This window comes from Crinia signifera, chromosome 1 (genome assembly GCF_055691185.1).
Source record: "Crinia signifera chromosome 1, ASM5569118v1, whole genome shotgun sequence".
Classification (NCBI taxonomy): domain Eukaryota; kingdom Metazoa; phylum Chordata; class Amphibia; order Anura; family Myobatrachidae; genus Crinia; species Crinia signifera.
This window is the reverse complement of record NC_139217.1, coordinates 2,509,647-2,533,470: the sequence shown is the minus strand read 5'-3', so window position 1 is coordinate 2,533,470 and position 23,824 is coordinate 2,509,647. Positions and strand designations below refer to the sequence as shown.

Genomic DNA, 23,824 nt, shown 5'->3' with positions numbered 1-23,824 from the left:
GTTTTTCCCTAGGACACGCCCCTTCTTCCACCTGCATATCAACCAGCTCCTTCCCCCATGCCTTCAGTCTTTCGACATGTCTCCGCCACCGATCCTAGGGAAAAACATAAATGCCAAGTATTCCAAAGAAAAGGAATTATCATGAGTATAATCCGTTGCTTTCTTCTTCCTACTTCATGGCAGCCCGACAATGGGATATACCAAAGCAATGGGGTGGACTTACAATACCTTAAATCAAGGCCTGATGCAGGACCTTGCGCCCAAACTGATCTTCGGACACATCAAACGCATAATGTTTAGCGAAAGTGTGTATGGACGACCATGTAGCTGCTTGACATATGTCCTTGACCGAAACGTTAGCCTCTCTCGCCCAGGAAGTTGCCATTGCTCTAGCCGAGTGTGCCTTAATTCCATCTGGCACTGGTCGGCCCACCGTCTTGTAAGTAAAACTAATTACTTCCTTGAGCCATCTCGATATGGTTTGTTTGGAAGGAGCAAATACTCTCTTTTGCCCCTTGAGGAATAACAAATAACGACTTTGTCTTCCTGAAGCTGGCTGTCCGATCCAAATACATTCTGGATTGCCCTGGTTTTCCACAAGACCTTGTGAATGAGTGGGAATGGTGGAAATAGGTATACCAGAGCAAACTTCCACCTCTGGGATAGGGCGTCCACTGCTTCGGATCCCTGGAGAAGAACCGAGGTGTTTTTGCATTGTTTGGCATTGCCATAAGGTCTATCTGTGGTTGTCCGAATTTACATAGTAGGTAAGGCTGAAAAAAGACTTGCGTCCATCTAGTTCAACCTGGTATAGATATCCATTGCTGATTTGGTAGGTTCTGGTATTTTACAGACAAATTATATTTCTTATTTGTACCCATGGATGTTTTTCTCCAGTAAATGTTTGTCCAACTTTGCCTTGAACGCATTTAATGAGCCAGCCATTACCACCTCTCTGGGAAGAGAGTTCCAGAGTTTGACTGTTCTGACCGTAAAGAAATTCTTTCTACTAGCTGAATGAAATCTTTTTTCTTCTAATCTATACTCATGCCCTCGCGTCCTAGATTCCTTTCTAGTAGAAAAGAGGGTACGTGACAGTTCCTTATATTGGCCCTTGATATACTTGTACATGTTGAGCATGTCCCCCCTTAAACGTCTCTTTTCTAATGTAAATAGTCCCAAATTGCTTAATCTCTCCCCGTAGCTTAAATTCTCCATTCCCCTAATAAGCTTTGTTGCTCGCCTTTGGACTTTTTCTAATTCTATGATGTCCTTTTTATAGTGTGGGGCCCAGAACTGTACTCCGTACTCCAGGTGAGGTCTCACCAATGCTTTATATAGTGGCATAATTACCCTTGAGTCCCTAGTTTCCATTCCCCTCTTAATACATGCCAGAATTTTGTTGGCCTTTTTTGTAGCTACATTACAATGGGCACTACATCCTAGTTTGCTGTCTATTTGGACTCCTAGATCCTTTTCAAGTATGGAATTACCCAGTTCCTCTCCGCTAAGGTTGTAACTTGCACACTGGTTGTGTCTCCCAAGGTGCATAACCTTACATTTATCTACATTGAACCTCATCTTCCATTTTTTTGCCCACTCATCTAGAATTGCAAGATCATTTTGAAGCATGGTGACATCTTCTGATGATTTGATGACTTTGCTAAGTTTTGTATCGTCCGCAAAGATGGATACATTGCTGAGTAACCCTATCCCAATATCGTTAATAAAAATGTTAAACAAAATGGGCCCCAAAACCGAACCCTGGGGCACTCCACTTAGTACCGGTATCATATCTGATACGGCACCATTCACAACCACTCTTTGTTCTCTATTACATAGCCAATTCCCTACCCATCTGCAGATATTTTCCCCCAATCCTAGGTTCTCCATTTTATTAATCAATCTCTTGTGTGGGACAGTATCAAATGCTTTAGCGAAATCTAGGAAAATCACATCTACAGCATTTCCATTATCGAGGTTTTTACTAACCTCTTCATAGAACCCTAGTAGATTAGTTTGGCATGAACGATTTTTCACGAACCCATGTTGGTTAGCACTGAGTAGACTGTGATGATCTAAATATTTCTGGATACCATCCCTTAAAAATCCTTCAAATAGTTTACCCACAATTGATGTTAAACTAACGGGTCTGTAATTAGCGGGATCTTCCTTTTTTCCTTTTTTGAATATTGGCACTACCTCTGCTATTCTCCAATCTTTTGGTACTATACCTGACGATAGTGACTTGCTAAAGATATAATGTAGGGGGGTAGCTAATTCATCCCTTAATTCCATTAATACCCTTGGATGAATCCCATCTGGCCCTGGTGATTTATTTGTTTTGAGTTTGCTTAGCCTCAGTATTATTTCCTTCGGCGTGAAATCCACAATGAGATCTGGCTTATTTGTCCCGTTTGTGGTAAATGCTCGTTCCACAGTCTGCTCTCCCTTAGTAAATACTATTTGTTGGAAGACCGAGTCCTTCAGCTCCCACTCCGCTGGTAACACCTGATTCCGGCTCAGGAAGTCTGCCAGTTGATTCTCTTCTCCTGGTGCGTGCAGTGCCGAGATCCATAATGGTCCGAATCTCTTCCAACAGTGGACAGCTTCTTGTCCCTCCTTGCCTGTTGATATATGCGACTGTAGTTGCATTGTCCAAAAAGACTCAAAAGTGGGATCCTGCCATGTCCAGACCGAAAATTTCTATGGCTATACGTACTGCCAGGAGTTCTCTGTGGTTTGATGACAGATCTGATTCTCGAATGGACCAGATACTTTGGGTAGTTTTGCCTAAACAATGCGGTCCCCACCCGGTGGCGCTTGCTTCCGTTGTTAACACCACGTACTGTGGTCTTGAAAGAGACATTGTCCTGGACGCCAGATACTCTTTTTGGCACCAGAGTAGGGACTTGATCACAGCTCGAGGTAATGTGATGTGTCGCTCTAGTGATACTCGGCTTTTGGCATACCGGAGGAGATGCCACTGTAATGTCCTCATATGCCACCTGGCCCAGGGAACCACGTCTACTGTTGATGCCATCATCCCCAAAAGACTTATTGCTGGTCTTAATGGGACCTTGTGGTTTCCTTGAATAACAGAAATCAGATCTTGAATCTTGTCGCACCTTTGACTGGTCAGTGTAATCTCGAACTTTGCGGTGTGAAAATGTAAAAAAGATGAACTAGTAGCCTTGCGGCCTGTAGTTATAGGGCGCCTATTAGGGTGGTTTTGTCAAGCTGCTCCTACTAGGGGGTGTCAAACCCCTAAGAGAAATACAATGGGGAAGAGGTGGGTGGAGCGCTAAAGTATAAGTAATTGGTTTACAATATATTTATATCAACATGAAAAATGTATTTCTGTATAGATAAAATGCTGTATTATTGTGCAGTTGCACTGGGTAAGGTATAAAATAACGAATGCATATGTAACACAATTTGTTGCACAAAATATACAATATTCTATATCGTTAAAAATGTATATTACTTAATGAGAAATAAAAAGATTGGGTCTGATACTTATTGGTCTGGAGTCCCGTTTAACCTGAGGTAGGAGACGTTTGTGTGGGAATGAAGCAGTCCTTGGGTGAGTCCATATATAGCTGGAGATGGGAAGGGTCCATATAGGTAAACAGAAAATGGTTTCCTCCCACGTAAAACCTGAGAATGTTCTGTCTAGTGTACAGATAGGGACATGAAAATAGGCATCTTTTAGATATATTGAGACGAGGTAGTCGTTTCTCCTCAGCCCCATCAGGATGGATCTGGCTGTCTCCATGTGAAACTTCCGTTTCCAAATTCTGTCGTTTAGGTCTCTTAAATCTAAAATAGGCCTGAGTCCTCCAGAACTTTTTGTCACCACAAATAGGCGAGAGTAAAACCCTAGGCCTTCCTCTGCCTCTGGGACTGCTTCGACCACTCTTGATTCTATCAGGTCTTCTATCCTTGAGACCAGAGCTTCCTGATCTGCCCCTGGGCTGGGGAGCTGTGAAATTAAACATCTTTCCCGTCTTTGTTTTGAAAGGAATTCCAAACGCTACCCCGTGGAGACCACTTCCAATACCCAAGTGTCTCGGACAGCTTGCTTCCATCTGCGACAACCTTCCGGCCACCGGAATTCTCCCCACGGGACATGTTTTGTAACTGTTTCTGATTACCTATTTTAACAGTCTGATGGAAGAATGCTCTGGAGATCCCCGATGCGCATCTCTCCCGAAATGGCCTACCAGGCCTATACGATCTGGCTTGTCTGAAGCTCTGCCTGGGGAAATAATTTGAGGACCTTCCCCTCTTATCCTGAGGTAGTCTAACCGACTTGCCTCCTGACATCCTTTGTATCATTTGGTCTAGTTTAGTTCGCCACTACTCCAGATGTTAAAGACTTAGCTGAATAATCCAGCACGTCTAATGATGCCTCACAGATATAATCAACGGCTAGCTGTATCTGAGCCAGGCTACTAAGAATCAGTTCTCTGGGGACCCGTTCCTGCAAGTCCTCTTGTAGTGAGGCGCACCAAATTCCAAGAGCTCTTGCTGAGGACGCTATGGCCACTCCTGACTTAATAGACAGAGCTGGAAATATGTAGCCGTTTTATTACGCTTTCCGTCCTCTTATCCAATGCTTCTTTAAGAGAAGCACCGTCCTCCAGTGGAATAGTTGTCCTATTGGTGACCTCTGAAACTGCCGCATCAATTTTGGGAATACTGCACCATTTTAGGAATTCTATATCCTCAATAGGGTACATGCACTCCACTCTCTTAACTGAACCAATACGCTTGTCTGTATTGGCCCACTCCTTTGTAAGGATCTCCTTTACATCTTTATGGACGGGGAAGCACCTTCCCGTCTTGGATCTGTCCTCAAACAATGTTTTATATAAATCTTTGAGGACAACTTCCACAAGTTCTAGATTGAACAACCGTTCCTCTTCTACCAATTCACCTGACTCTGCACCAGAGCCCCCAGATCCACCATCATCATCATCGGTATCCACCAATCTAGGTACTCAAACTCCTGGTCCAAACTAGTTTGTGACCTAGACCTTTTGGTACTTATGTATTATCTGGGCGCCACTACTTAAGGCATGCAATGCGATTTTTAATTGTATAGTCACCCATGGGTGATTTCATACCCCCACTATCCAACTACGCATGGAGTTGGTTTATATAGTGTGGCGAGCGCAGCGAGCCCCGCGGATTACTTTACATGTATTCTGCGTCCCCTCACGGGGCTCGCTGAGCTCGCCATGCTTCTGTCTCAGTGGCTCGTTGCGCTCGCCATACTATATAAAATCAACTCCATGCATAGTTGGATAGTGGGGGTATGAAATCACTTTACAATGACTTTACAATTAAAAATCGCATCGCATGAATTGTATGCCACTATATTGCATGCGATGCAAAAATCGGGTGCCCAGATATTACATAAGTACCGACCTTTTTCCTTGAAACTCCTCCTTAGCCACAAAGTTTTTCTTCCTCCATGACATTAGCTCACTCAACTGTGAAACCGTACCGATACCAGCAGCAGCATCCTGAGAACACCCCTGACACATGGATTTTTCACCAGTAAAAGCTTTATCACAGCCCACACAGGTTTTCGTAGTGCTTCTTCTTAGCAACCACAGGCACACTACAATTTAAACAAATGACAAATCACTAACTAAGCTATCGTAATAAAAAAAATAAAAAAAACAGTCCTCGACTTACCTGGGCAACAATGCAGACGCTTTTTGAGAGGCCTCGTCTGTGTCCACAGCGATAGCTATGTCCCACGACATGCACAACACACATGCACAGTACTGGAAGCGCCTCTGACACCGGCCAGGCACTTCCTCCCTGCTGGAACGCACGCTGGCTTGGAATGCACGGCGCTTCCGGCGGAAGGACAGGATCGCGTCACCGTGCGCCCGCCCGCTCTCAGCGTACACTGACTGACAGTGCCGCCGGCTCTAACATCTCTCCCTCCTTTGGACGCCATGCCGCGCAGCACACTGCCGCTGACCGTCCATCGGCACCCAGCCAGTGATAGCGCCGCCATCAAGGGGAAGGGAGAGGCTCAGGAGGACTGTGCTGTATCTGGCCAGGACCACACGCAAGGGAACCGGCACCGCCATCCCTATGCTGCCCAGGACTGGCAGAATAACGCCTACCAGTAAGTGAGAAATAAAATCTATTCTAACCTGTCTACTAGTCTCTTAGGAGACAGGAAAAAGACTGAAGGCATGGGGGAAGGAGCTGGTTGATATGCAGGTGGAAGGAGGGGCGTGTCCTAGGGAAAAACTACCTGTCTAAATATATGGGGAGAGAGGGATGAACCCATTTTCGGGCTGCCATGAAGAAGGAAAAAGGGATTTGTTTTGCACATGCGCCAATCATAAGTTTTTTCCTATCAAATTCTTTTGATGCGATGGTCATTGATCATCACATCGAAAGAGTCGATGGCGGAAGCCCAGCTCCTTTCAGGGTGGGCTTCCGATGTCCATCCCTACATGGGAGAATCATCAGAAAAATGCAGTTTCTCTAGGGAAATGTGGTTGCAGAAACCACTGGGCTACGTGATCCCCCAGTGATCCCCAGCCCGCTTACCGTCAACTGCCACCATAAATCAACCACTTAATAAGCTGCCCATAGCCCACCAATCTACCTTCCTAGCCTCCTCACCCTCTTCCTCATTCCAAGGGTCCATCTGTGCCTCTGCCAGGACGACCAGACGCTTCCTCGCCCTCTTCTTCATCCCAAGTGTCCATCTGTGCCTCCGCCCGGACTACTAGACACCTCCTCACCCTCTTCCTCATCCCAAGTGTCCATCTGTGCCTCTGCCAAGACTACCAGACACTTCCTCTCCCAAGTGTCCATCTGTGCCTCTGCCTGGACGACCACATGCTTCCTCACCCTCTGAAGCCCCCCATACACGGTCCGTTCATTGGATCCATTCTGTGCTTAAACAGCACACATCGTATCGGATCGCATCCCTTGTGCAGCACAGCGATCCGATGTTTACCTAGTACAAAAAGTATGTGCAGCACATACTTTTTGTACCGTACTATGTGATGCGCGGGAGCGCGCATCGCATAGTACAGAACGGAGCCGGTCCACAACGGACCGTGTATGGGCTCCTTTAGTGATCCCAAGTATTCAACTGTGCCTCCGCCTGGACAACCAGATGCTTCCTCATCTCAACTGTCCATCTGTGCCTCCGTCTGGGCAACCAGACGCTTCCTCACCCTCTTTCCTATCCCGTGTCCATCTGTGCCTCCACCTGGACAACCAGACACTTCCTCACCCTCTTTCCTATCCCGTGTCCATCTGTGCCTCCGCCTGGACAACCAGACACTTCCTCACCCTCTTTCCTATCCCAGGTGTCCATCAGTGCCTCCACCTGGATGACCAGATGCTTCCTCACCCTCTACCTCATCCCAAGTGTCCATCTGTGCCTCCCCCTAAACAGCCAGACACTTCCTCACCCTCTTCCACATCCCAAGTGTCCATCTGTGCCTCCGCCTGGATGACCAGATGCTTTTTCACCCTCTACCTCATCCCAAGTGTCCATCTGTGCCTCCGCCTGGATGACCAGATGCTTCCTCATCCTCTACCTCATCCCAAGTGTCCATCTGTGCCTCCGCCTGGATGACCAGATGCTTCCTCATCCTCTACCTCATCCCAAGTGTCCATCTGTGCCTCCGCCTGGATGACCAGATGCTTCCTCATCCTCTACCTCATCCCAAGTGTCCATCTGTGCCTCTGCCAGGAATACCAGACTCTGCGTCACCTTCTTCCTCATCCCAAGTGTCCATCTGTGCCTCCGCCTGGACAACCAGACACTTCCTCACCCTCTTCCTCATCCCAAGTGTCCATCTGTGCCTCCGCCTGGACAACCAGACACTTCCTCACCCTCTTCCTCATCCCAAGTGTCCATCTGTGCCTCCGCCTGGACAACCAGACACTTCCTCACCCTCTTCCTCATCCCAAGTGTCCATCTGTGCCTCCGCCTGGACAACCAGACACTTCCTCACCCTCTTCCTCATCCCAAGTGTCCATCTGTGCCTCCGCCAGGACAACCAGACACTTCCTCACCCTCTTTCCTATCCCAGGTGTCCATCAGTGCCTCCACCTGGATGACCAGATGCTTCCTCACCCTCTACCTCATCCCAAGTGTCCATCTGTGCCTCCCCCTAAACAGCCAGACACTTCCTCACCCTCTTCCACATCCCAAGTGTCCATCTGTGCCTCCGCCTGGATGACCAGATGCTTTTTCACCCTCTACCTCATCCCAAGTGTCCATCTGTGCCTCCGCCTGGATGACCAGATGCTTCCTCATCCTCTACCTCATCCCAAGTGTCCATCTGTGCCTCCGCCTGGATGACCAGATGCTTCCTCATCCTCTACCTCATCCCAAGTGTCCATCTGTGCCTCCGCCTGGATGACCAGATGCTTCCTCATCCTCTACCTCATCCCAAGTGTCCATCTGTGCCTCTGCCAGGAATACCAGACTCTGCGTCACCTTCTTCCTCATCCCAAGTGTCCATCTGTGCCTCCGCCTGGACAACCAGACACTTCCTCACCCTCTTCCTCATCCCAAGTGTCCATCTGTGCCTCCGCCTGGACAACCAGACACTTCCTCACCCTCTTCCTCATCCCAAGTGTCCATCTGTGCCTCCGCCTGGACAACCAGACACTTCCTCACCCTCTTCCTCATCCCAAGTGTCCATCTGTGCCTCCGCCTGGACAACCAGACACTTCCTCACCCTCTTCCTCATCCCAAGTGTCCATCTGTGCCTCCGCCTGGACAACCAGACACTTCCTCACCCTCTTTCCTATCCCAAGTGTCCATCAGTGCCTTCGCCTGGATGACCAGATGCTTCTTCACCCTCTACCTCATCCCATGTACATCTGTGCCTCCCCCTAAACAATGATTTTTAGGACAGGAGAAAAAAGGGACTGCTGTGTGAGGAACGCACTAAGAGAGCAAAAAATCATAAAATGTAACTTTTATTTATTGAATCATTAATATTCCCAGAATTTACTATGCGGGAAATGGGATTTGCAGCGAAAAATAGAGGTTAAAAAACTTTTGACATACAGACATATATTGTGTTCAAGGAAAGAAATAGTGTTTTAAAATCACATTTGAATCCAATTCGAAAAATGTTAGTTTAATTTCTGTCAGTGACGTTGTGTAACATGTGATTTTCTCCCTCTGTGGGTCACCGTTTATGATGGTATAAGAAGCTTCTACTGATCTGTTGTGTCAGTAAAGATTTATAGGATTTATATGATATCCAATAAAGATCTCAGGAATGTTTTGTGTTCTGGTTGCAATGTATTTTACTGGTCCACCATTTGGTGCCACCTATGGGTGATTAATTATATTGCACTTATTTCATCAGATAAGGATCTTGTTGGAAATATCTTTATTTAGTACCATTTATTTATAAGTAATCCTTTGGTGCCATCTACTGGTGGTTAATGGTAATGCACTGATTTTCAGTGTAATATACACAGTGAGGCTTATTATGACACACAGAGGATTTGTCAAGGAGGAGAGAAAATTATTCTGAATTATTTATGAGAAGCAAAATGGTCCGTTACACACAGGGTCAGGGGTATGTGTGTGAATGTATTGGTACACTTGGGAGGATATACTACTCAAGTGTACTGGTGCGCTCAGGTGGACGTATCCTATATATTATATTGCAGGCTTTGGGTAATCCGTTGCTGCCCTCAAATATACTGATGTTGGGCTGGTTTAAAGCCCAATGAGGGTCACTACCTGTCTCACCCTAGGTGTGGTGATTGACACCTGGGAGATCTAGATTGCGCATAGTTACACTAACAACACATTATTTCTAGTACATATCAACTGACAAACATAACATATCGATTGGAAACCAACGCATGCGTTTCGCTGACTGAATCAGCTTTGTCAAGGCCCTTGACAAATCTCCCAGGTGTCAAACACCACACCTAGGGTGAGACAGGTAGTGACCCTTATTGGGCTTTAAACCAGCCCAACATCAGTATATTTGAGGGCAGCAAGGGATTACCCAAAGCCTGCAATAGAATATATAGGATACGTCCACCTGAGCGCACCAGTACACTTGAGTAGTATATCCTCCCAAGTGTACCAATATATTCACACACATACCCCTGACCCTGTGTGTAACTGACCATTTTGCTTCTCATAAATAATTCAGAATCATTTTCTCTCCTCCTTGACAAATCCTCTGTGTGTCATAATAAGCCTCACTGTGTATATTACACTAAAAATCAGTGCATTACCATTAACCACCAGTAGATGGCACCAAAGAATTACTTATAAATAAATGGTACTAAATAAAGATATTTCCAACAAGATCCTTATCTGATGAAATAAGTGCAATATAATTAATCACCCATAGGAGGCACCAAATGGTGGACCAGTAAAATACATTGCAACCAGAACACAAAACATTCCTGAGATCTTTATTGGATATCATATAAATCCTATAAATCTTTACTGACACAACAGATCAGTAGAAGCTTTTTACACCATTATAAACGGTGACCCACAGAGGGAGAAAATCACATGTTGCACAACGTCACTGACAGAAATTAAACTAACATTTTTCGAATTGGATTCAAATGTGATTTTAAAACACTATTTCTTTCCTTGAACACAATATATGTCTGTATGTCAAAAGTTTTTTAACCTCTATTTTTCGCTGCAAATCCCATTTCCCGCATAGTAAATTCTGGGAATATTAATGATTCAATAAATAAAAGTTACATTTTATGATTTTTTGCTCTCTTAGTGCGTTCCTCACACAGCAGTCCCTTTTTTCTCCTGTCTTAAAAATCATTGTATACTTGACTGCTAGGAACAGCACCCCCTCCATTGATTAGATGATTTGGGGCCTTTCCTAAAAACATCATATTTATTCAGTGTGCAGATGTGCAAACAAGCTCCCTAGTGGAGCCAGTACCTCCCCCTAAACAGCCAGACACTTCCTCACCCTCTTCCTCATCCCAGGTGTCCATCTGTGCCTCTGCCAGGAATACAAGACTCTTCGTCACCTTCTTCCTCATCTGTCCGTCTGTGCCTAAGCCTGGTCGGCCAGACGCTTCCTCACCTTCTTCCCCATCCCAAGTGTCCATCTGTGCCTCCGCCTGGATGACCAGATGCTTCCTCATCCTCTACCTCATCCCAAGTGTCCATCTGTGCCTCTGCCAGGAATACCAGACTCTTCGTCACCTTCTTCCTCATCTGTCCGTCTGTGCCTAAGCCTGGTCGACCAGACGCTTCCTCACCTTCTTCCTCATCCCAAGTGTCCATCTGTGCCTCCGCCTGGACAACCAGACACTTCCTCACCCTCATCTGCCCATCTGTGCCTCCGCCTGGATGACCAGACGCTTCCTCACCCTCTTCCTCATCCCAAGTGTCCATCTGTGCCTCCGCCTGGATGACCAGACTCTTCCTCACCCTCTTCCTCATCCCAAGTGTCCATCTGTGCCTCCGCCTGGATGACCAGACGCTTCCTCACCCTCATCTGCCCATCTGTGCCTCCGCCTGGATGACAGACGCTTCCTCACCCTCATCTGCCCATCTGTGCCTCCGCCTGGATGACAGACGCTTCCTCACCCTCATCTGCCCATCTGTGCCTCCGCCTGGATGACCAGACGCTTCCTCACCCTCTTCCTCATCCCAAGTGTCCATCTGTGCCTCCGCCTGGATGACCAGACGCTTCCTCACCCTCATCTGCCCATCTCTGCCTCCGCCTGGATGACCAGACGCTTCCTCTCCCTCATCTGCCCATCTGTGCCTCCGCCTGGATGACCAGACGCTTCCTCTCCCTCATCTGCCCATCTGTGCCTCCGCCTGGATGACCAGACGCTTCCTCTCCCTCATCTGCCCATCTGTGCCTCCGCCTGGATGACCAGACGCTTCCTCACCCTCATCTGCCCATCTGTGCCTCCGCCTGGATGACCAGACGCTTCCTCACCCTCATCTGCCCATCTGTGCCTCCGCCTGGATGACCAGACACTTCCTCACCCTCATCTGCCCATCTGTGCCTCCGCCTGGATGACCAGACGCTTCCTCACCCTCTTCCTCATCCCAAGTGTCCATCTGTGCCTCCGCCTGGATGACCAGACGCTTCCTCACCCTCATCTGCCCATCTGTGCCTCCGCCTGGATGACCAGACGCTTCCTCACCCTCTTCCTTATCCCAAGTGTCCATCTGTGCCTCCGCCTGGATGACCAGACGCTTCCTCACCCTCTTCCTCATCCCAAGTGTCCATCTGTGCCTCCGCCTGGATGACCAGACGCTTCCTCACCCTCTTCCTCATCCCAAGTGTCCATCTGTGCCTCCGCCTGGATGACCAGACGCTTCCTCACCCTCATCTGCCCATCTGTGCCTCCGCCTGGATGACCAGACGCTTCCTCACCCTCATCTGCCCATCTGTGCCTCCGCCTGGATGACCAGACGCTTCCTCACCCTCATCTGCCCATCTGTGCCTCCGCCTGGATGACCAGACGCTTCCTCACCCTCATCTGCCCATCTGTGCCTCCGCCTGGATGACCAGACGCTTCCTCACCCTCATCTGCCCATCTGTGCCTCCACAGTGTCAGTAGTCTGTGTTTTGAATGTTTTCCCCTTAGGTTTTCATAGGTGATCTTTAGATCTAATTTACAGTTAATGAAAAAATAGAACTCCTTTTCTAAATCAGTTAAGTTCTCTTAAATACACGTAATAGACATGAAATTGCACATGTACAGTTATTCGGGAACATCTCCGAGTCACCAGCTAGACATCCATGTGTACTTCCGACAGGCCATCATGCATGGGGACAGTTCAGGAATCCTTTGTACCCTGCCACAGAGGAATCTTTATATTTTCAAGTACTGACCCCTGACCGCACAGCTCCTCCCTGCACCCGGAAGGAGAAGTACGGGGCTAGGGTGGGAGGAGGTCACTGGAGGCACAGCAGGAGGTGGCCACAGGTGAGGGGGGGGGGCGATGGGGGTCCATGCAGGGATATACGAGTGACATATGGTTATTGGAATGACAGAATTGGGTTAGAACTGTGGAATATCAGGAGAACATGAGGGTGTCTGGCAGTGATATTGTGTAACACTACGAGTAATGGATCAGATCCCTGCCACCCACACTCAGGCGAGTGTCTACACCACCTGCCGGTCTCTGGGAACAGGCTGATCAGTACTTACCCCCGCTCCACCAGTGCAATCTGCCCCTGGATGAATACGCCATTGTTCAGCTCACTGCACGCCTCTACGGGATCAGCAGGGACCAGGTGGATCTGGTCATACCTCTGACTCTAGGAGGAACACACACATCATAAGATCACCACGGCAGACCTCTGGGATCAGATCACAAGGAGGAACACACAAATCATAAGATCACCACGGCAGACGTCTGGGATCAGATCACCAGGAGGAACACACAAATCATAAGATCACCACGGCAGACCTCTGGGATCAGGTCACTAGGGGGAACACACATATCATCAGATCACCACGGCAGACCTCTGGGATCAGATCACAAGGAGGAACACAAACATCATAAGATCACCACGGCAGACCTCTGGGATCAGATCATCAGGAGGAACACACACATCATAAGATCACCACGGCAGACCTCTGGGATCAGATCACAAGGAGGAACACACAAATCATAAGATCACCACGGCAGACGTCTGGGATCAGATCACCAGGAGGAACACACAAATCATAAGATCACCACGGCAGACCTCTGGGATCAGGTCACTAGGGGGAACACACATATCATCAGATCACCACGGCAGACCTCTGGGATCAGATCACAAGGAGGAACACAAACATCATAAGATCACAAGGAGGAACACACACATCATCAGATCACCAAGGCAGACCTCTGGGATCAGGTCACTAGGGGGAACACACATATCATCAGATCACCACGGCAGACCTCTGGGATCAGGTCACTAGGGGGAACACACACATCATAAGATCACCATGGCAGACCTCAGGGATCAGATCACCAGGAGGAACACAAACATTATAAGATCACCACGGCAGACCTCTGGGATCAGATCACAAGGAGAAAACATGATGTGTGTGTTCCTCCTTGTGATGTGTGTGTTCCTCCTTGTGATCTGATCCCAGAGGTCAGCCGTGGTGATCTGATGATATATGTGTTCCCCCTAGTGACCTGATCGCAGAGGTCTGCCATGGTGATCTTATGATGTGTGTGTACCTCCTTGTGATCTGATGATGTGTGTGTACCTCCTTGTGATCTGACCTCTGGGATCAGATTACCAGGAGGAACACACACATCATAAGATCACCACGGCAGACCTCTGGGATCAGATCACAAGGAGGTACACACACATCATAAGATCACCACGGCAGACCTCTGGGATCAGATCACAAGGAGGAACACACACATTATAAGATCACCAAGGCAGACCTCTGGGATCAGATCACAAGGAGGTACACACACATCATCAGATCACCAGGGGGAACACACACATCATAAGATCACCATGGCAGACCTCAGGGATCAGATCACCAGGAGGAACACACACATCATAAGATCACCATGGCAGACCTCTGCGATCAGGTCACTAGGGGGAACACACATATCATCAGATCACCACGGCTGACCTCTGGGATCAGATCACAAGGAGGAACACACACATCATAAGATCACCACGGCAGACCTCTGCGATCAGATCACTAGGGGGAACACACACATCATAAGATCACCACGGCAGACCTCTGCCATCAGATCACTAGGGGGAACACACACATCATAAGATCACCACGGCAGACCTCTGGGATCAGATTACCAGGAGGAACACACACACACATGATGTGTGTGTTCCTCCTTATGATGTGTGTGTTCCTCCTTGTGATCTGATCCCAGAGGTCAGCCGTGGTGATCTTATGATGTGTGTGTACCTCCTTGTGATCTGATGATGTGTGTGTACCTCCTTGTGATCTGACCTCTGGGATCAGATTACCAGGAGGAACACACACATCATAAGATCACCACGGCAGACCTCTGGGATCAGATCACAAGGAGGTACACACACATCATAAGATCACCACGGCAGACCTCTGGGATCAGATCACAAGGAGGTACACACACATCATAAGATCACCATGGCAGACCTCTGCGATCAGATCACAAGGAGAAACACACACATCATAAGATCACCACGGCAGACCTCTGGGATCAGGTCACTAGGGGGAACACACATGTCATCAGATCACCACGGCAGACCTCTGGGATCAGGTCACTAGGGGGAACACAAACATTATAAGATCACCACGGCAGACCTCAGGGATCAGATCACAAGGAGGAACACACACATCATACAATCACCATGGCAGATCAGGGATCAGATCACAAGGATGAACACACACATCATAAGATCACCACGGCAGACCTCTGCGATCAGATCACCAGGAGGAACACACAAATCATAAGATCACCACGGCAGACCTCTGGGATCAGATCACAAGGAGGAACGCATACATCATAAGATCACCACGGCAGACCTCTGGGATCAGATCACAAGGAGGAACACACACATCATAAGATCACCTTGGCAGACCTCAGGGATCAGATCACAAGGAGGAACACACACATCATACAATCACCATGGCAGATCAGGGATCAGATCACAAGGATGAACACACACATCATAAGATCACCACGGCAGACCTCTGGGATCAGATCATCAGGAGGAACACACACATTATAAGATCACCACGGCAGACCTCTGCGATCAGATCACCAGGAGGAACACATACATTATAAGATCACCTCGGCAGACCTCTGCGATCAGATCACCAGGAGGAACACACACACATCATAAGATCACCACGGCAGACCTCTGGGATCAGATCACAAGGAGGGACACACATATCATTAGATCACCACGGCAGACCTCTGGGATCAGATCACAAAGAGGAACACAAACATCATAAGATCACCACGGCAGACCTCTGGGATCAGATCACAAGAGGAACACACACATCATAAGATCACCACGGCAGACCTCTGGGATCATGTCACCAGGAGGAACACACACATTATAAGATCACCACGGCAGACCTCAGGGATCAGATCACCAGGAGGAACACACACATCATAAGATCACCACGGCAGACCTCTGGGATCAGATCACAAGGAGGTACACACACATCATAAGATCACCACGGCAGACCTCTGGGATCAGATCACCAGGAGGAACACACACATCATAAGATCACCACGGCAGACCTCTGGGATCAGATCACCAGGAGGAACACACACATCATAAGATCACCACGGCAGACCTCTGGGATCAGATCACAAGGAGGTACACACACATCATAAGATCACCACGGCAGACCTCTGGGATCAGATCACAAGAGGAACACACACATCATAAGATCACCACGACAGACCTCTGGGATCAGATCACAAGGAGGTACACACACATCATAAGATCACCATGGCAGACCTCTGGGATCGGATCACCAGGAGGAACACACACATCATCAGATCACCACGGCAGACCTCTGCGATCAGATCACCAGGAGGAACACACACATCATAAGATCACCACGGCAGACCTCTGGGATCAGATCACAAGGAGGTACACACACATCATAAGATCACCACGGCAGACCTCTGGGATCAGATCACAAGGAGGTACACACACATCATAAGATCACCATGGCAGACCTCTGCGATCAGATCACAAGGAGAAACACACACATCATAAGATCACCACGGCAGACCTCTGGGATCAGGTCACTAGGGGGAACACACATGTCATCAGATCACCACGGCAGACCTCTGGGATCAGGTCACTAGGGGGAACACAAACATTATAAGATCACCACGGCAGACCTCAGGGATCAGATCACAAGGAGGAACACACACATCATACAATCACCATGGCAGATCAGGGATCAGATCACAAGGATGAACACACACATCATAAGATCACCACGGCAGACCTCTGCGATCAGATCACCAGGAGGAACACACAAATCATAAGATCACCACGGCAGACCTCTGGGATCAGATCACAAGGAGGAACGCATACATCATAAGATCACCACGGCAGACCTCTGGGATCAGATCACAAGGAGGAACACACACATCATAAGATCACCTTGGCAGACCTCAGGGATCAGATCACAAGGAGGAACACACACATCATACAATCACCATGGCAGATCAGGGATCAGATCACAAGGATGAACACACACATCATAAGATCACCACGGCAGACCTCTGGGATCAGATCATCAGGAGGAACACACACATTATAAGATCACCACGGCAGACCTCTGCGATCAGATCACCAGGAGGAACACATACATTATAAGATCACCTCGGCAGACCTCTGCGATCAGATCACCAGGAGGAACACACACACATCATAAGATCACCACGGCAGACCTCTGGGATCAGATCACAAGGAGGGACACACATATCATTAGATCACCACGGCAGACCTCTGGGATCAGATCACAAAGAGGAACACAAACATCATAAGATCACCACGGCAGACCTCTGGGATCAGATCACAAGAGGAACACACACATCATAAGATCACCACGGCAGACCTCTGGGATCATGTCACCAGGAGGAACACACACATTATAAGATCACCACGGCAGACCTCAGGGATCAGATCACCAGGAGGAACACACACATCATAAGATCACCACGGCAGACCTCTGGGATCAGATCACAAGGAGGTACACACACATCATAAGATCACCACGGCAGACCTCTGGGATCAGATCACCAGGAGGAACACACACATCATAAGATCACCACGGCAGACCTCTGGGATCAGATCACCAGGAGGAACACACACATCATAAGATCACCACGGCAGACCTCTGGGATCAGATCACAAGGAGGTACACACACATCATAAGATCACCACGGCAGACCTCTGGGATCAGATCACAAGAGGAACACACACATCATAAGATCACCACGACAGACCTCTGGGATCAGATCACAAGGAGGTACACACACATCATAAGATCACCATGGCAGACCTCTGGGATCGGATCACCAGGAGGAACACACACATCATCAGATCACCACGGCAGACCTCTGCGATCAGATCACCAGGAGGAACACACACATCATAAGATCACCATGGCAGACCTCTGGGATCAGGTCACTAGGGGGAACACACATATCATCAGATCACCACGGCAGACGTCTGGAATCAGATCACCAGGAGGAAAACACATATCATCAGATCACCACGGCAGACATCTGGGATCAGATCACAAGGAGGAACACACACATCATAAGATCACCATGGCAGATCAGGGATAAGTGGGCAGAGACTTGTGATGTCATCCTACAGATACAGGCTCCGCCTACACCGTACGTAGGTGACTGGTGCCCTTACACCATCAATGACATAACAGCACTGACAGTGTGACCACACATCCATACTTACAAACACCCCCCCGAAGTCCTTGGCCGGGGTGGCAGTGAAGATGTAGCGAATGTCACCTGGGCTCAGCACTTGGAAATACAGGTATTCCTGGAAACGAAGACCTGGACAGATAGAGGATAGGGGGATGTGAAGGAAGGCACGAGATCACCCAGACAATGTATACCTGCACTGTACACACTTCCTTCTGCATGTCGCTGCTGCCCATACCTATAGTACACAAGGTAGTAGTATACACCGTCCACAGAGAAACCATCTGAGGCAGCCATGTTGGGCGTGCTACAGAGGCAGCACTGTGTGAGAGAAGCCATTAACAGAACCGTGCGCATGGGAAAGCAGGGGGTGTGACACCAGTAGCAGGGTCACTGTTCTGCCCCCCCATGACTCCCAGCAGTGTGCGGCTGTTATACCTACCCCAGACCAGCAGGGCCAGTGCTTTACCCCCATGACTCCCAGCAGTGTGCGGCTGTTATACCTACCCCAGACCAGCAGGGTCAGTGCTCTCTCCCCCATGACTCCCAGCAGTGTGCAGCTGTTATACCTACCCCAGACCAGCAGGGTCAGTGCTCTCCCCCCATAGCTCCCAGCGTGCAGCTGTTATACCTACCCCAGACCAGCAGGGTCAGTGCTCTCTCCCCCATAGCTCCCAGCAGTGTGCAGCTGTTATACCTACCCCAGACCAGCAGGGTCAGTGCTCTCCCCCCATGACTCTCAACAGTGTGCAGCTGTTATACCTACCCCAGACCAGCAGGGTCACTGCTCTCCCCCCATAGCTCCCAGCAGTGTGTAGCGGTTATACCTACCCCAGACCAGCAGGGTCAGCGCTCTCCCCCCATAGCTCCCAGCAGTGTGCAGCTGTTATACCTACCCCAGACCAGCAGGGTCAGTGCTCTCCCCCCATAGCTCCCAGCAGTGTGCAGCTGTTATACCTACCCCAGACCAGCAGGGTCAGTGCTCTCCCCCCACAGCTCCCAGCAGTGTGCAGCTGTTATACCTACCCCAGACCAGCAGGGTCAGTGCTCTCCCCCCATAGCTCCCAGCAGTGTGCAGCTGTTATACCTACCCCAGACCAGCAGGGTCAGTGCTCTCCCCCCATGACTCTCAACAGTGTGCAGCTGTTATACCTACCCCAGACCAGCAGGGTCACTGCTCTCCCCCCATAGCTCCCAGCAGTGTGTAGCGGTTATACCTACCCCAGACCAGCAGGGTCAGCGCTCTCCCCCCATAGCTCCCAGCAGTGTGCAGCTGTTATACCTACCCCAGACCAGCAGGGTCAGTGCTCTCCCCCCATAGCTCCCAGCAGTGTGCAGCTGTTATACCTACCCCAGACCAGCAGGGTCAGTGCTCTCCCCCCACAGCTCCCAGCAGTGTGCAGCTGTTATACCTACCCCAGACCAGCAGGGTCAGTGCTCTCCCCCCACAGCTCCCAGCAGTGTGCAGCTGTTATACCTACCCCAGACCAGCAGGGTCAGTGCTCTCCCCCCATAGCTCCCAGCAGTGTGCAGCTGTTATACCTACCCCAGACCAGCAGGGTCAGTGCTCTCCCCCCATAGCTCCCGGTGTGCAGCTGTTATACCTACCCCAGACCAGCAGGGTCACTGCTCTCCCCCCATAGCTCCCAGTGTGCAGCTGTTATACCTACCCCAGACCAGCAGGGTCAGTGCTCTCCCCCCATAGCTCCCGGTGTGCAGCTGTTATACCTACCCCAGACCAGCAGGGTCAGTGCTCTCCCCCCATAGCTCCCAGTGTGCAGCTGTTATACCTACCCCAGACCAGCAGGGTCACTGCTCTCCTCCATAGCTCCCAGTGTGCAGCTGCTATACCTACCCCAGACCAGCAGGGTCAGCGCTCTCCCCCCATAGCTCCCAGCAGTGTGCAGCTGTAATACCTACCCCAGACCAGCAGGGTCACTGCTCTCCCCCCATAGCTCCCGGTGTGCAGCTGTTATACCTACCCCAGACCAGCAGGGTCAGTGCTCTCCCCCCATAGCTCCCAGTGTGCAGCTGTTATACCTACCCCAGACCAGCAGGGTCACTGCTCTCCTCCATAGCTCCCAGTGTGCAGCTGCTATACCTACCCCAGACCAGCAGGGTCAGCGCTCTCCCCCCATAGCTCCCAGCAGTGTGCAGCGGTTATACCTACCCCAAAACAGCAGGGTCAGTGCTCTCCCCCCATAGCTCCCAGTGTGCAGCTGTTATACCTACCCCAGACCAGCAGGGTCACTGCTCTCCCCCCATAGCTCCCGGTGTGCAGCTGTTATACCTACCCCAGACCAGCAGGGTCACTGCTCTCCCCCCATAGCTCCCAGTGTGCAGCTGTTATACCTACCCCAGACCAGCAGGGTCAGTGCTCTCCCCCCATAGCTCCCGGTGTGCAGCTGTTATACCTACCCCAGACCAGCAGGGTCACTGCTCTCCCCCCATAGCTCCCAGTGTGCAGCTGTTATACCTACCCCAGACCAGCAGGGTCAGTGCTCTCCCCCCATAGCTCCCGGTGTGCAGCTGTTATACCTACCCCAGACCAGCAGGGTCAGTGCTCTCCCCCCATAGCTCCCAGTGTGCAGCTGTTATACCTACCCCAGACCAGCAGGGTCACTGCTCTCCTCCATAGCTCCCAGTGTGCAGCTGCTATACCTACCCCAGACCAGCAGGGTCAGCGCTCTCCCCCCATAGCTCCCAGCAGTGTGCAGCTGTAATACCTACCCCAGACCAGCAGGGTCACTGCTCTCCCCCCATAGCTCCCGGTGTGCAGCTGTTATACCTACCCCAGACCAGCAGGGTCAGTGCTCTCCCCCCCCCATAGCTCCCAGTGTGCAGCTGTTATACCTACCCCAGACCAGCAGGGTCACTGCTCTCCTCCATAGCTCCCAGTGTGCAGCTGCTATACCTACCCCAGACCAGCAGGGTCAGCGCTCTCCCCCCATAGCTCCCAGCAGTGTGCAGCGGTTATACCTACCCCAAAACAGCAGGGTCAGTGCTCTCCCCCCATAGCTCCCGGTGTGCAGCTGTTATACCTACCCCAGACCAGCAGGGTCAGTGCTCTTCCCCCATAGCTCCCAGCAGTGTGCAGCTGTTATACCTACCCCAAAACAGCAGGGTCAGTGCTCTCCCCCCATAGCTCCCAGTGTGTAGCTGTTATACCTACCCCAGACCAGCAGGGTCAGTGCTCTCCCCCCCATAGCTCCCAGCAGTGTGCAGCTGTTATACCTACCCCAGACCAGCAGGGTCAGTGCTCTTCCCCCATAGCTCCCAGTGTGCAGCTGTTATACCTACCCCAGACCAGCAGGGTCACTACTCTCCCACATAGCTCCCAGCAGTGTGCAGCTGTTATACCTACCCCAGACCAGCAGGGTCACTGCTCTCCCCCATAGCTCCCAGTGTGCAGCTGTTATACCTACCCCAGACCAGCAGGGTCAGTGCTCTCCCCCCATAGCTCCCAGTGTGCAGCTGTTATACCTACCCCAGACCAGCAGGGTCAGTGCTCTCCCCCCATAGCTCCCAGTGTGCAGCTGTTATACCTACCCCAGACCAGCAGGGTCACTGCTCTCCCCCCATAGCTCCCAGTGTGCAGCTGTTATACCTACCCCAGACCAGCAGGGTCACTGCTCTCCCCCCATAGCTCCCAGTGTGCAGCTGTTATATCTACCCCAGACCAGCAGGGTCACTGCTCTCCCCCCATAGCTCCCAGTGTGCAGCTGTTATACCTACCCCATACCAGCAGGGTCAGTGCTCTCCCCCCATAGCTCCCAGTGTGCAGCTGTTATACCTACCCCAGACCAGCAGGGTCAGTGCTCTCCCCCCATAGCTCCCAGTGTGCAGCTGTTATTACCTACCCCAGACCAGCAGGGTCAGTGCTCTCCCCCCATAGCTCCCAGCAGTGTGCAGCTGTTATACCTACCCCATACCAGCAGGGTCACTGCTCTCCCCCCATAGCTCCCGGTGTGCGGCTGTTATACCTACCCCATACCAGCAGGGTCAGTGCTCTCCCCCCATAGCTCCCAGTGTGCAGCTGTTATACCTACCCCATACCAGCAGGGTCAGTGCTCTCCCCCATAGCTCCCAGCAGTGTGCAGCTGTTATACCTACCCCAGACCAGCAGGGTCAGTGCTCTCCCCCCATAGCTCCCGGTGTGCAGCTGTTATACCTACCCCAGACCAGCAGGGTCAGTGCTCTCCCCCCATAGCTCCCGGTGTGCAGCTGTTATACCTACCCCAGACCAGCAGGGTCAGTGCTCTCCCCCCATAGCTCCCAGTGTGCAGCTGTTATACCTACCCCAGACCAGCAGGGTCACTGCTCTCCCCCCATAGCTCCCAGTGTGCAGCTGTTATATCTACCCCAGACCAGCAGGGTCACTGCTCTCCCCCCATAGCTCCCAGTGTGCAGCTGTTATACCTACCCCATACCAGCAGGGTCAGTGCTCTCCCCCCATAGCTCCCAGTGTGCAGCTGTTATACCTACCCCATACCAGCAGGGTCACTACTCTCCCACATAGCTCCCAGTGTGCAGCTGTTATACCTACCCCATACCAGCAGGGTCAGTGCTCTCCCCCATAGCTCCCAGCAGTGTGCAGCTGTTATACCTACCCCAGACCAGCAGGGTCAGTGCTCTCCCCCCATAGCTCCCAGTGTGCAGCTGTTATACCTACCCCAGACCAGCAGGGTCACTGCTCTCCCCCCATAGCTCCCAGTGTGCAGCTGTTATACCTACCCCAGACCAGCAGGGTCACTGCTCTCCCCCATAGCTCCCAGTGTGCAGCTGTTATACCTACCCCAGACCAGCAGGGTCACTGCTCTCCCCCATAGCTCCCAGTGTGCAGCTGTTATACCTACCCCATACCAGCAGGGTCAGTGCTCTCCCCCCATAGCTCCCAGTGTGCAGCTGTTATACCTACCCCATACCAGCAGGGTCACTACTCTCCCACATAGCTCCCAGTGTGCAGCTGTTATACCTACCCCATACCAGCAGGGTCAGTGCTCTCCCCCATAGCTCCCAGCAGTGTGCAGCTGTTATACCTACCCCAGACCAGCAGGGTCAGTGCTCTCCCCCCATAGCTCCCAGTGTGCAGCTGTTATACCTACCCCAGACCAGCAGGGTCACTGCTCTCCCCCCATAGCTCCCAGTGTGCAGCTGTTATACCTACCCCAGACCAGCAGGGTCACTGCTCTCCCCCATAGCTCCCAGTGTGCAGCTGTTATACCTACCCCAGACCAGCAGGGTCACTGCTCTCCCCCCATAGCTCCCAGTGTGCAGCTGCTATACCTACCCCAGACCAGCAGGGTCACTGCTCTCCTCCATAGCTCCCAGTGTGCAGCTGCTATACCTACCCCAGACCAGCAGGGTCAGTGCTCTCCCCCA

The 23,824-nt window shown here is 50.6% G+C and overlaps 1 protein-coding gene across 3 annotated transcripts in view; it reads right to left on the bottom strand.

Moving 5' to 3' along the window:
- Nucleotides 1-23,824, bottom strand: part of PRADC1 (protease associated domain containing 1) — a 32,298-nt gene that overhangs the window by 7,750 nt on the left and 724 nt on the right. For all 3 annotated transcript variants that reach the window (XM_083163508.1, XM_083162723.1, XM_083162013.1), the window contains exons 2-3: nt 18,474-18,574; nt 13,207-13,316 (exon numbers count right to left, since the gene is read on the bottom strand). In XM_083163508.1, the coding sequence (XP_083019634.1) occupies nt 13,207-13,316; nt 18,474-18,574 (211 nt within the window). The remainder of the gene's footprint in view (nt 1-13,206; nt 13,317-18,473; nt 18,575-23,824) is intronic.